General features: G+C 41.9%; 1 protein-coding gene across 1 annotated transcript in view; it reads right to left on the bottom strand.

The window, feature by feature from the left end:
• LRP1B (LDL receptor related protein 1B) overlaps nt 1-15,228 on the bottom strand; it is a 1,261,104-nt gene that overhangs the window by 211,109 nt on the left and 1,034,767 nt on the right. The window contains exon 59 of the mRNA XM_065561615.1: nt 8,366-8,488. Within this exon, the coding sequence (XP_065417687.1) occupies nt 8,366-8,488 (123 nt within the window). The remainder of the gene's footprint in view (nt 1-8,365; nt 8,489-15,228) is intronic.

Genomic DNA, 15,228 nt, shown 5'->3' on the forward strand with positions numbered 1-15,228 from the left:
GTGCTCTCCTCTGCACTCTCTTCAGTTTGCCCACATCTTTCCTGAACTGAGGCACTCAGAATTGGATACAATACTCCAACTGAAGCCTCACCAGTGCTGAATAAAGCATGCAATTAATTCCTGTCTTACACATGACATTCCTGTTAATACACTGCAGAATATTAGCCTTTATTGCAGCTGTTTTACATTGTTGACTTATATTCTATTTATGATTCACTTTAACCCCCCAATCCTTTTCAGCACTACTACCACCTGTAGCTAGGGTGACTAGACAGCAAGTGTGAAAAATCGGGATGGGGGTGGGGGAGCCTATATAAGAAAAAGACCCCCAAAATTGGGACTGTCCCTATAAAATCAGGACATCTGGTCACCCTACCTGTAGCTTTGTATTTAATTTTCCCTTCCCAAATATAGTACTTTGCACTTGCCTTCATTGAATTTCATCTTGCTGATTTCAGACCAATTCTCTAATTTGCCAAGGTAATTTTAAATTTTAAGCTGTCCTCCAAAGTGCTTGCACTTCTTCCTAGCATCATGTCACCTGTAAACTGTATAGGCATATTCTCTATTTCATTATCCAAGTTGCTAATGAAAATATTGAATAGTACTAGACTGAGGACAGACCCCTTTGGGACCTCACTATATACTTCCTCAACAGTGCACCACTGATAACTACTCTTTGAGCATGATTTTTAAATCAGTTATGCACCCACCATATCGTAATTTCATCTAGATCACATTTCCCTAGTTTGCTTGTGAGAATATCATGTGAGACTTTGTCAAAAGCTTACTAAACTCAAGGTATATCACACCTACAGCTTACCCCCATCCACTAGGCCAGTAACCCTGTCAAAAATGTTGGATTCCCCACCCAAGTGGAAAGCAGACAAGTCATGGAATATACATATATATATATATATACACACACACACACACACAAACAGGATACAGGTAAGTAATTTTTCTTTCTTCCAGTGTTTGTTGATAATTTTATCAATTGATCTAGATTCATTCCACTCTTGGTAACTCAGAAGCAATGATCTGATCTAAGGAAGTGAGTGCTAAGAGCCTAACTAAAGAGAGACTGTATACAGCTCTGCCAAAAAGAATATCTGATATCAATGCTTCCATGATGGAATACTGTTTCATTAAAGTATGAACTCCTCCAAGTGGTTACCTTACAGATTTTTATAACTGGAATATTTCACATGGGTGCTGCACTATCTGTCCGAGCCCTAGTAGAATGAGCCATAATCTGATCTGGGGGTTCTAAACTAGCTATATCATAATGGGCCTTAATACAACACAAAATCTATTTAGATAGTTTTAAGGTTGAAATTGGGCACTCTTCATTCTCTCAGCAATTGCTATAAACAATCCTGGGAAAGTTCAGAAAGGTTTAGTTCTTTGAAAATAAAAGGCAAATAAAATAGGTACATGTATCATTTCATCCAAATGGAAGTCCATGACCACTTTTGGATGGAATGGATCTGAGAGATATTTTATCTGAATGGAAAATTAAATAAGGTAGGTCAGCCATGAGTTGAAGTTCTCCAATTCTTCTGGCTGACATGACTGTGATCAAAAAGCATCAAGTGATGCAGCAAGGAACAGGTTGCTATAGGTTCAAAAGAAGTACAGACAGAAGTACAATGAGGTCTCATGGGGAGGTGGCTCCTTGATGTGGACAGACTAGTAAGTCCCCTCAAAAAATCAGTTACATGAGGATGTTAAAAAATAGAACATCTTCTGATGGCTAGATGATGTATGATGTGCACAGTTAGCAGCTAAGTGAATCCTAACAGAATGAATGGACAACCATGCATTCTTCAGAGAAAAATAAATAATCTAAAATAATAGAAGAACAGGAGTACTTGTGGCACCTTAGAGACTAACAAATTTATTAGAGCATAAGCTTTCATGGACTACAGCCCACTTCTTCGGATGCTCTAATAAATTTGTTAGTCTCTAAGGTGCCACAAGTACTCCTGTTCTTCTTTTTACGGATAGAGACTAACACGGCTGCTACTCTGAAATCTAAAATAATAGGGATTTGGGTATCACAGGAATTGAAATGTCTTTATTCATGTGGAAAAGATGCCACTAATGAATATATTTTGAACATTTGTGGAACACAATGGCTCTAGGAACAACATCCATCCAGTAGCCGGGTGAGGTTGAGAGATTGAAGTATTCTGCCCTGGTCTTGCATTAATAAGGCTAATAGAAGAAGTAAGGCCCTTGAGGGATGAACTGACAGCAGAATCAATTCCAGGTACCAGAAATGTCTTTGGTGGGTACGAGCAATTAAGATGACCAAGGCCACATCCTGCCTGATCTTTCTTAGCACTCTGGAGATTAAGGGAATTACAGGGTACATATAGAGGAGACTTATTGACCAGGAAGTTACAAATGCATCTGAAAGAGATCCTAGGTCTCCCCGAGTAGAAGTTCCGACATGCTGATTTTGTCTGTTACAAAGAGGTCTATTGATGGGTAATCCAATTCCTTAAAGATATTCTGTATGACAGAGTCCTTTACTTCCCATTCACAGTAGACAAAAGAAGCAAGCTTATCTTTTCAGTTAAGATGTTCTCTTAGTGAATCATAGTGAAGGATAGCTGATGATGGATACACCAATTCCATATACGAATTACCTCCTGACACAACAGGAATGATATTGCCCTTCACTGCCTATTTATATAGAACATGACAGCTGTGTTGTCTGTCATGATTTGAACTGATTGACTCTGCATACGAGGAAGGACTGCAACACAGGCTCTGTGAACATGACTGATTCTATTTCTAATACCTAGCAGTCTGATGTAATTGAAGCCCATACATTCTTGGAAGAAGTTTACTTAATTTCTGAAGGAACGGATGCCAGAGTCTGGATCCTGAAAAATGATATTGCTACTTTTGACCTACCCACCAAAATGGTTGTTTCACAGCCAATGTAGTCTGATGTGTAAAGGATGCTGAGGCAGAAGGTCTCTTCTTTCTTGATGCCTCTTTCTTGGAGGCTCTGCAACTCTTTGAACTCAATGTAGATCTCTGTCTTGAATAAGTATGAAGCCTACTCTATTTTCTTTAGTGCCAGGTATGAATACTTTAAGAGATCGTGTAGCAGTGTGCAGACTCACTCCTGCTGGTTACTTCTGGGAATTAGCTCTTCCAGCGTCTGGAGCACCCCCTGCAGGCTGGTGATCTGCCTTACCTGTGGCCCCATGTCCCTCCCAGGACCCCGGTGCCTTTGTACCTGGGGTGCTGCCCCCTGGCAGTAACCCCTCAGTCTTAGGCTCTCCCCTCCGTGGGGAACCCTCACCCATTACTCCCACTTCACCTCAGTCTTGGCTACTGCCCAGTCTCCATCTAGCCCCATTCACTAGGGCAGACTGCAGTATCAGCCACTCATCACAGGCAAAGGGGTTCGGACCTGCTGCCTCCGCCTACCCATGGGCTGCCCCCTGCAACCCTACACCTACTAGGCCTTGCCAGGCCGGCAGCCTGAGGCTTTCCTAGGCTGGAGCTCCCAGCTCCTCTGGCCCTTCCCCAGCCCTCCTCCCAATCTAGGTGTCTGGTAAAGCTCCCTGCAGCCAGGCCCGTCTCTCTCTCTGAACACAGAGAGAGACTGTGTGCTTGAGCTCCTGGCTCAAGCCTTTATAGGGCCAGCTGGGCCCTGACTGGGGTGTGGCCCCAGCTGAGCCTGCTTCCTCCCAATCAGCCCAGGCATCTTGCCCTTCCACAGCCCTCCTCCAGGGCTGTTTTAATCCCCTCAGGGCAGGAGCGGGTAACCACCCCACTACAAATCACAATGTGGCCTATGATTCCTTCAGATGTGAAAGACATCATCAGTTTTCAAGCTAAAAAGGTCCAGGCTCTCAAAAGGTAGTTCATCAGCCACTGACTGAACTTCATGTGGAAACCCAGACGTTTAAACCCAGAATGCCCTTCGCATGACTACCAAAGTGGCTATAAATCTAAAAGTGGAGTCAATCACTTCAAGACTCTTGGCTAGATGTTTTCATGATTAGTCCTCTCTTTGAAATTAAAGTTGACAAATCCTCTCTCTTCTTTGGAGGTAGATTGTCCACAAAAACAAACAACTTGTCATAGTTCATAAACTTATAACAGGCCAGTAGGGTCCAATAGTTTGAAATCCTAAAATGGAAACTCATTGAATAATAAATTTTGCAGTCAAATAAATCTAGACACTTTTTTTTGTATTCGTTTGAATCATTTTGTGTTGCTGTTTTAATTTCTCAATAGCTGCAACAACTACGAAGCAGCCCAGTATCAGGTGTGTATAGATAAATTCGGCTCCTGCAGATGGGACATGATATTTCTTGTTCAATATCTTTGATGTGGGGACTGGAGCAGTCTGTTTCTTCCATAAATTCCTGGCAGGTCCATGGCAGTTCCATTCCTGGCTGGTCCATGAGAACTGGGAAAGTTACTGTCCCTTGCTTAGCTGAATGAAACATATTGATAAGTTTAAGTGAGGATTTTTGAACCTCTTCAGGGAGCATATCTAAAGATTCTGCCAAATTTCTTGATCAAATCTTGAAAATATTTAAAATAACCCACATGAGATGGGGTCAAGGAAACTATTGCCACATTTGGGCATGAGAATGAAATGGTTGTTGACGTTCCTCAAATTGCAAACATGGTGGACCCTCTTCAGAAGCTTCCCCAGAATGGATATGCTTTTATGGAGTCAACAACAGAGATGTAGCTGAAGATTTTCCTCTCAAGGTTGGTACAGAGGTTGACTTTCTGGTCTGTATGTACTGCATAAGTTCCAAAAGAGACATGCTTGGATATTACAAGGTAACAGCCCAAAGGCCACGAATAGGTATCAAGGAATATGAGGTATCTGTAATATCTGGACCAGGAAGAATCCCTAGACTGTCCTGCTCATCAACAAAGTCACATGAAGGTGTCTTAGGGGAATATATTGGAGACCCTTATCTGCTTCTCTGTGATTCGGGCTATGTCTACACTACACACCACTGGTGGCAGCACTAAATTCTGCAGTGAAAAGCAGGCTGGGGGAGACAGCTGGGAAAAGCTTCAGCAGCTCCCCATTGCTGAAGCCTTTCACTTAGGTGAGGAAAGACTCTGACAAGGGGCAGGCAGTACGGAAAGGCTGAGCCTTTCCCAGCTACCTCCCCCTGCCAGAGCCTCTCCCTGCAGAGGAGAAAGGCTCCCAACAGATGGGAGTTGGCAGAGCCTTTCCCCTCTGCAGGAGTCTTTCACTCTGACAGGGGAAGCTCCAGCAGTGGGGAGCTGGCAGAGTCTTTTCTTGTTGCCTCCCCATTGCCGGAGTCTTTCCCTGTAGCAGGGGAAGGCTCCAGCTGCGGAGAAGCAGCAGGACACAACACTGCTAATGACAACTGTGTCGACAGGAGGCACGGCTTAGGCAGGTAGAGAGCATGTAGGTACATACCTACACCCTTCATCCCTCACTGGCTACACTGCTATTTATACTCACACTAAGGCGGCTACATGGGTACGTATTCTGCATGCCGCCGAAAGAAGTGTGCAGGGTAGACATACCTTCAGCTGAAGACAATAAAGAGTAGTCCACATGCAAAGGATTGGGAGAAGGGCTGACAAAGCTGGAGTATTAGGCTGCACAGAAAGTCTATGGGCAGTCAAACCTTGGGAGACCCCCAGTATTAAAGATATTTTAGCACCTGGTATTGATGATCTTATGTTCAGAGCTGTGGATAACACAGGTTTTCAGGCTCCTCCAAAACAAATCTCCTGTTTCCACGTATTTAACTGGTACCAAACAGAGTGGCAACACAAGCATTGCGGCTAGAGTGGAGAATAAAGGTGGGGAGAGTGCCAATGTTGATGCCACTGATTTACTCAGTACTGAAAGAAGTGGCAAAACCGCTGCAACATTGATGCTACTGTAACCAGTGTAGCAAGCACTGAAACAGTCTGTAACAATTTAGTGTTGGGATGTAGTACCACAGCCTCAGTACAGAGATCCCTCAGACTTTCTACAGTAGTCATACTTGGCCATGGAATCTCCTTAGAAGGGAAGCACAGTGAGGACTTAGATCTTTTCTTAGTGGAGTTTTTTGTAGGAAACCTACTATTCACTTTCCCTGAGGAACAGTGCTCTGTTTCTCAGAGACCTTGTTCATCTTACCAGAGACAGAGGTTGTAGTTTTGGAAAATGGAACCCTGGAGCTGAAAGCAAACTGAACAGAGCACTTCTGGTCAGAAACACTGGGTCTCACACCTAACTCCTGGAGCAGTAAAGAAGAAACATCTGCAAGTGCACTACTTGGGCTTCTAAAGTCTTTTTTGAGGACTTGCAGATGGTACTTCTGCTATTCTATTGTATTCAGTGTAGCTTTTTACACTGTGCTTTCCACTGTAGTATCTAAACACCTTCCAGAACTACTTTAAGCAACACGATTACACATCTGTCACATGTTGTTTGTTCTGTATTCCTCACCTTGGGGGAAAAGCACTTGCAGAGGAGTGTCTTGTTCTGGTAGGGTATTTTTTGTTTGTTTGGGGTTTTTTTTCTGCGAACATGAGACTGTCCCAAACAGAAAAGGGAGAAGGGGCAATGCTTAAATCCCGGAGAATTGGGGTTACACACTCTAAAGTTCTGGTATCTGGAAAAAACATCTATTAGAGTGAAAAACTAAAATTTTCCAAAGATATACCAGCAGGCAACTAATCCTACAGCTAACGAACTAACTCTAGATTTAAAAACAACTAATATATACAAGAATCAAAGAAAGCTAGCTAAAGTAAGTGCAAAAAGACATGGACACTAGGTAGTTCCGTTCTGCAGCCAACGGTGATGAGACTCGAAGGGAACACTGCAGCAGAGAAACCTCAGAATCCAAATGCCTCAAAGCTTCTGTGATGGGGCATATGCCCCACACAATCCCTTAAAGGGTTAATAGAACCCTAGGGAGGCTGTGCAACAGGCAGCCAATTGGAGAGGGCTACAAGGAGCAGCCAGTCAGGGGCAGGCTGGCCCATATAAGAAGGGCTGCAAAGGGAGAACTGGCTGCCTTGCAGGCAGAAGGCAGCTATCACCTTGGACAGAGCAGTGCTAGGCAGAATCAGGGGAGTGAGAGCAAGCTCCTAGCTGACTGCTGGCAAGCTGAAGCCCTGAGACAAGGGCAGAGAAGGTGCTGGGGCTGCAGGGAAGTAGCCCAGGGAAATAGACTGAGGGTTTGGAGGAGACACAGCACATGGCTGCCATCTACAGGGTCCCTGGGCCGGTACCCGAAGTAGTGGGTGGGTTTCAGTTCCCCTCTTTCCCTCAGGGATAGAGGACTATGGTTAACCCAGAAGGGGGAGAACAGAGTGTGACACAGCCGGAGGGTGTGTCCTGAAGAGGACGCTGTGTTCTTTGGGACAGCATGCTTTCTGGAGCAGATGTGATGGTGGCGAGATGTCACCAGATGAGAGCGCACTGGTGAACTAAGCTAATTCCCAGGACAGCCAGCAGGAGATGCCACAGTGGTGAGACAAACCCCATCACAGCTTCATTGTTTCCCAGGAAGGTCAGACTCAGAGAGACTGTGAGTATAAAATAACTATTCACTACTGCCCCCAAATTAAGAAAAAATAAATGGTTTAAATGAACAAAGGTGAGTAATAACTGAATCACTGAACTTGCTCTACTGACAGAGGCAGAACTTTTGCTGTGCAAAAGCGAAGACATGGTCTTGCTCTGGATTTTCTACAGCAGTTACATTAAATTAACTCCAGCATCTACACAGACTAGGCACAGTCCATAAATCACAAATTATGGAAGAAGTTATACTCCAGAAAGCTAGATCAGTGTACACTGTTTCTTGACTTACATCTGTTTACTGATCAACTTATCATAGAATATCAGGGTTAGAAGGGACCTCAGGAGGTCATCTAGTCCAACCCCCTGTTCAAAAGAGGAATAATCCCCAGATGGCCCCCTCAAGAATTGAACTCATAAGCCTGGGTTTAGCAGGCCAGTGCTCAAACCACTGAGCTATCCCTCTCCCAGTACAAAGTTATACCCAAGATAAATCTTACACTGAACGACCTTTTAAGTCATAGAATTTGGCTCAGGGACACAATTATTTTGATTAGTTTTGGATGAATTATTGCATTTCCAGTCTAGACATTTTCATTACGTTGCAGAGGTCTCAGTTCTCAGATTTAATCAGGTCCATATTAGCTGAGAAACAGAAATGGATTTTGGACTTCTATTATGAAAAAGAAACATTAACCACACATTTTAGAGATTTAATAAAGACCAGACATAGTATTTTTTCTATCTGATCTTACTTTATTTATAGTAATACTTCCCTAATTCTAGTAATTACATTATTATTACCTTTATGTCACTTCCATTCAAAGACATTCTGTTTATTCTGCTGCCATTTGGTCTGCTGGAATCAATCCAATAGATGAACTCCTCTCTATAATCAAAGTCTATTGCAATCACATTGTTTAGCCCCTAAAAAGGAAAAGAATCAGGTCCACTTTTTCACATATGTTTGAATACAAAATATTTGATGGTATTCAAAATACAAAGTAATCACTGCATTTATTATTATTGAAATCAAAAGATTGTGTTATACTTACTGTATATTTATGTAGTACTTATGCATTTGATGTTTCCATATTTTATTTGTAAACAATCATAACAGTAAACAAAACTGGGAACAATAGCAAACTATGGTACAAAGAGCAAAGAAGTCTCCAACTGAGACAGGCTTTGTTGCTTGAATGTCTGCCAGGTGTTTTACACCTGCCAATAGCTTTATGTTATCTTGAATTTGATGAGATGGGAAAAGGAGAGAAGTGGTATGCTAGATGAAGCTGATTGAGTTTTCTCCAGTATATGCACAAGACCACAAATAGCACTCACTGGTCATTTTCTTGCAAAATGGTGAATTTTGCTATCTTGGAGAGTGGAAACTTGTATGATTTTTTTTTTTTTTTGCCTTTTTCGTGGCCTTCGTTGCCTGGTTTGGTTTTGAACTGCCTGGTTTTGGTTTGGTTCTGAACAGCCTCGAGAAGGGCTAATTGAAGTCTGATCCCAATTAGTGTCAAAATCTGGAAAGATTTCTGTGGCAAGAAAAGTAAAGGGGATTGGTTTCTTTTATCTTCTGCTTAGTCTTTCTGAGCTTTATTTAAGACCTATTATCAGCCTTTGAAAGAGAACAACAATCAGAGCTTGTTTGATTTGAGTGTTCTATTTCCAGGAATGGAGACATAATATCCTTCTTCTTACCGAATGGTGAGGAAGGCTGATGACACAGAAATGAAGTCAAAGACTATGTCGAAGATGAAATATTTTATTAGATTGTTTTGACTGAGTGCATAGAAAAGCATAAGGCTCCCTAACAGCCAGATGCTATCATGATAGGTATACATAAAATAGGTTAGGCAAACAAGCAAACATTGCAGAGACTCTTCTCCTGAAAGTCCCATTATGATAGCAACGATTGATGGGGGAAGATTACATGACTATAGCGTAGATATGCCTGGAATTTTGGAAGCTATATATAGCATACCAATGGGACAGCATCATTAAACCAATCAAATTGTGGTCCTGGGTTGCAGATGAAGAAGAGACTTTTCATGCCCATATCCCCTAATCAACCAAAGTTCCTGTCTTTCTAGACAGGAGAGGTCTTAACTGAGCTCTAGAAGCAATGTGTAAGGAAGCAACCAAGAAGCAGAAAGGGAAGAGCACTCCTGTGGTTTGAGACTGGGAAAGCCTTGCCTTATAATCAAAGCATAACCTCCTAACATTCTGATGTGTCACAATGATGGGGCCACAATTATCTTCAGATTGTAGAAGGATGAATCCATATTGTTTTGGGTCAGAGGAAGGCAGAGCACTAGTGCTGTGAAGGATGGTGGGACAAATGAATTAACTTTTCTCAAAGAAACCATCTGTAGTGTTGGGCACTTAACAGTCCACTGGGCATGAACTGAAGAAGTTTAGGAGTGGAAGAGAGGTAACCATTGCAAAAAGCTGTCCATTGGCTGAACCATAAACCCCGAGCAATCACTCAATTAAAAAAAGCTACACCCATAGCTTTAATGGTTGTTGTCCAATATGTGGATCTTCTTGTGAGGATCTTAACAAAGTCATTTCCTTTAAAAAAAAATTGTTTTGTTTTTCGTTTTGTGGGCAATTCCTCCCAGTATCTGACAAAGAAAATGATGTTCCAAGGTCCTAACCTCCACCTTGGAATTCCACTAGTGACGGAGGGAGTGTGGATGTGGACTGGAATCCTGAATCATAGCCACTGTGCCTGTTCAAGCATCTGCATTGTGAGAATTGGGAAATATTTGTATTATTTTTACAAGCATCATGTGTTGCTGTGTGATATTACCATGCTTGAGTGCACAGTTAGATCAAAAAGGGGTTAGTGGTTAAAGAAACCACACAGGACAGCTGAAACAATGGTCTAGATAAGGAGCATTCTTTCAAACAATAGCCAGATTCATAGCTGGGCAGACCGACTTCTCAGTGACTACCATGAGGAAGGGCTGTTGGACTAAGAGAGAGATAAAAAAGATCCCCCTGGCAGAAAGAGAGGGTGGTCAGCTCAACTGGTAGATGTCACAAGGAGAAACAGAAAGAGCATGCTTCAGGATGACCCAGAGAGAGAGTGATTAAGAACCAGGGTCTGCATCTAGCAGGTTACAACAGGATAATGAGGGAACCTAAGGCTCAGGCAGGTCCACCGACGGATCTGAGGGGAATGCCAGTCATGGGTAAGACAATATACATATAGAACTAGGTTATTTTAAATACACTTCTCCAAAAAACATGTGCCCTTTGGCCAAAATAAATCATATTTTGTTTTGGAGAACATGCCTCTGTTACTGTATAATATCACTGTTCACAGTCTCCTTAAAGAAAACTTGCAGATGCTAACTCCTTGGGGCTGCTAGGTATCATGGCTGGGTGTTATCTGGGGAAAATAATCAGGGAATGGTTGGGGTGTGGTGCCCCATCCCAAAGAGAAGTGGAAGCATGGTCCTGCCACTTGAAAGGGGTGCTCTCAGGAGACTGGAAAACTGGTATCAGCAAGGGCAGCCTGTGCAGAGATTGTGAAATATATCATGACTTCAACATCTGAAAGGTTTGCTTCTCTCTTGTTGGTGAGATTCATTTCTGCAGAGGGAATACCTCTGCCGGTATTGTGATCACTTGTGAGATGGACTAACAGCTGAGAAATTAATTTTTCTCAAAGTTCACCAGAAATTCAGATGGGTTACCAGCTAAACCAACTCTCAAACGATAACTATTGCTTCTTGTAGAGATCATGCAAGGACTAGTCAATCATCAATGTATGGCATATCAGAAATCTGACTATGAACAGCTGCAACTACCACAGTTAGGATCTGAGTGAGATGAGTCTGAAGTATAAAGTGGCACATTGGAAATGCTCCTAAGCATGAATAAAGGACAGATATTTTTTTAATGATCATTTTACACACAGTTGCTTACCTGCTCTAACCATGGGTAAAAGTTGTCTTTTAATGGTGACCACTGTATGACTGAATAAGACATCAGCAATCTTAAACTAAACATCCAAACTAATGGGTTGGAGAATGTGCAAGCTGCTCTGAAATTTTCTCTGAAATGCTGAACAATAAGTCTCTTCCACTGAATAAGGGAAGGGATGGGAAAGTGAATGAACCAAGCTATTTGTGTGAGAGAGCTGAACACAAGACCCTGAAGAAAATGAGATCAATTGCTGTTCATTGGTAATATTGCTCCACTAATAATGGATGGGGAATGGGGTGGAGAATACACCTCTGGGATCACAAACTTTCCATTGTCATCTTAGTGTCATCAGCCAGCTTAAACCTAAACTTGGATTATTTGGAGATGTATGTCATTTGGATCTTTGGTCAGAAGAAGGTTCTGTCTGGAGTATTTCCAAACCGCCGAAGATCCTTGTAGTAAGAGGAAAAATAGGATAGATAAGGCTTACATACAATGTAAAGGAATTCTTTTGATTCTTCAGGTATTAAGGTGGTTCCATGGAATCAGAAAAAAAAATCTAGTCTTTTAATGAAGTGGTAGTGAATGGCTGCTTGATCTGCAAATTTTACTGCAATGCATTATTCCAGAGTCCAACCTATGTGACTGTCAGTCAAGATGTAGGGAGAAAATGTGACTAAATCAAAGAGAACAACATTAAAAGAATTCAGAGCTGTTGGATTGTATAGAATTAGCCCCCCAAAACCCACAGTGATACAACCAGAGCTTTCGCACAATAGATTGCTGCAGTGAAAGCCACACTACCCTCAGTTACCAATTTTTTTTAACGTTTGTCTCCAGATTTCTGCTATAGGCATCCTTATGGGGCATAGAGTAGTCTGCAGATAAAGAAGACTTCTTAAGTAAGGTGACGGAGGCTGTATGAATACAAGGCTAAAACCCTCACACTTTGGTAATGAGTCAAGTCGATCTAAGAATTTGTGAAAAATAGGCTCTGCATCTGGATGTTCCAAGTTGCCATAAAATTTCCTCATTATCCAGATTGATAGGAAACTGCCTTCTGCTTGTATCTGTTTATTTTTTCTTTGGATCGGGTAACATGGAAAAGGATACCAGGAATATCAGAGCTTCAACATGTTCAAGAAAAAGTGGCCCAGTTTCATTTGGAGGGGAGAGAAAGGAAGTGTACTTATCTGTCCATAAAACATCTCTCCTTCCTGCTCTGAAGCATGGTTCAGCATCCTTATTTCCTCTTGGATTAATTAGTTGTCCTTGCTTCTGGTAAAGGGTAGGGAGATATTTTAAAGTGGTATTAGCTATGTGATGGTATCCATGATCCTCCCTACCCGTTGACCTTCCCTCAGTCTAGGGAAATCCTGGAGGTTTGATGATGGAGAGGGCAGGAATAGGAGGGTAAAAGAACATAGGAAGGGAGGACAAAGATGCACTGGTTGTATGTGTGGGAGAAGGAGACAGAGAGGGAGAAGAGCTGATGCTGAAATGGAAAGAGCTGCATAGCTATTTAGTGGGCATTGAATGAAATCCAAACTCCTAGTTCCCCTCCTTGTGAGTATTTATTGAACAGCTATTAGGCTAGGGAAGCACAGATCTTACAGGTAGAGGAGAGAGGTTGCCCATCTTTATCAGAGCCTTGCACATCCCTTTAGTCAGAGCAGTAACCTCACTGTCTCCTAGGTGTTCCCTTCAATGTCTAAGTGAAGGAGGTGGACCTGAGAGATCTCTGATCTCCCAAGAGAGACAGAGAGAAAGAGAGCTATCTAGGGAGGAGGGACAAAAAAGGAGCCTGAGGAGGAAGATATCTCACTTGTTCTGCTGGTTCAGCCCCCCTTTCCTCTTTTTCAGATCCAGATGACTTTAAAGGCACCATCATCCTGAGGACAAAGGCCAGTAACTTCGCAGAACAGCAGAAGTAGAACTCAGACTAGTGTAGGCCAGAGACTGATGTGAAGATGTAGGAGACAAAATTCAGATGTCCTCTTTGGGTGGAGGTATCTGGGCTCTAGTGTAATAGTGAGGGGGGACTGTTAACTCAAGATTGGTGGAGCCCTGAGGAGAACTGCCAACACCACTCATACAGAAAACTTGTATTTTTGCTCTTGGCTGTAAGATTGGTGTAGGAAGGAAAGAGAGAAGCAGTGACACCTTACCCAAAAGTAATGTGAAGGTTTTTCAGAAGAAGAGACACACTTCACATCATGTTGTTTGCTATACTCTCTAACAGAACTCATGTACAGTCAAATATTTAATGCAAGATGCTTAATTTGGTACATACTCCTGTGTGAAATTGAACACCTCCCCTGTGACATTAAGATATACAAGAAGTCAGGAAAAAGCATGGCTCTGCTTACTGCTACCGTTAATTCCTATTGAGACAGGTTTTGTAGTATTTTTTTAATTATCTGATTAGTTCTGAAACAAATAAATCATTTATTAAAAATGATTTTCAGAATAAAATCTATGGTAATTAACTACAGATAGATGAAAAATAGCTGCAATGATACAAAAATGCTGAAAAAATACCTCGGTCCTTAGCAGGTGTCCGTGTTTCTATTTAGGAAGTTTTTCTCAAAGAAAGACTATGAATAAAATATTTTGACTTCTAGTATATTTACAATAATTTAGACTAATTATGGATACTTTTAGGTGTGTATGTTTGCATCATTTACAGTACAGTAAATTTTGGATCTTGTCATAAATTGTGTGAATAGATAAAATGAATAGTAATTAGCCCAAATAATACACACACAGAGAGAGAATGGTTACTTGCCTTCTTGAAGAACAACACTTGTTCAGTGTAATGGTGTGGATACTCATCTGATGCACCGTTGCTGGAGAGATTTCCCTAGCAGGACCCAAAGGGGAAGACAGACATGCACTCTGACTTTTTGCATGGTCCAGGATGAAGATATAATGGGTGGAGCTGCCCTGTAACATCCTTCAGTTCCTTTGAACTAGACTCTAGATCAGTGATTCTGATGTTTTGGGGAAGGAGGTTGGGTCATATAATTAACATATGCTACACATCTTGAAGAACAACAGTTACAAAAGAAAAGTAACAGTGTTTTCTTCTTCTAGTGATTGCATATATCCATTACATTGAAGGTGACTCCCAAGTGTTTTTTGATGGAAGTGGAGCTAGGACTGTAGGACATCTTTCCCCATCAATCACATCTTCCCTTGATGCAGAAGTAATTGCACAGTGTCTAGCAATGTGTGAACAAAGGAACATATCAATGCTCTGCAGATGTTCACAACGGGAGTGTTTCCCCAATGGATGCCGATTGTTCTCTAATTGAATGTGTTGAAAGCTTCTCATGGAGCATAACAAAACAATGCAGCTGATAATCCATTTGGAGAATAGTTGTGTTGTGACAGGATGACTTCTCATTCATTCTGCATAGGATACAAAAAGCTGGAAAGAAGCCTGAAAGTATGGAAGTTGAAAGTACATTTGAAGTATGGAGTTTTTGTTCATCTTTGTGAACATGTGGTTTTGGTGAAAAAAAGGGCTGGTAAGTATATTGACTGACTGAGGTGAAAATCTGAGGCACTATTTTGGGAAGAAACTTAGGGTGTGGCCTGACCTGCACCTTGTCCTTGTAGAATATGGTTTATGGAGGATCTCTTACCAGGGCATGTAACTCCACCATTCACCTCACAGAGGTGATGGCTACTAAGAAGGTTACCTTCACTGAGAAGCA

Source organism: Chrysemys picta, chromosome 11 (assembly GCF_011386835.1).
Source record: "Chrysemys picta bellii isolate R12L10 chromosome 11, ASM1138683v2, whole genome shotgun sequence".
NCBI classification, from domain to species: domain Eukaryota; kingdom Metazoa; phylum Chordata; order Testudines; family Emydidae; genus Chrysemys; species Chrysemys picta.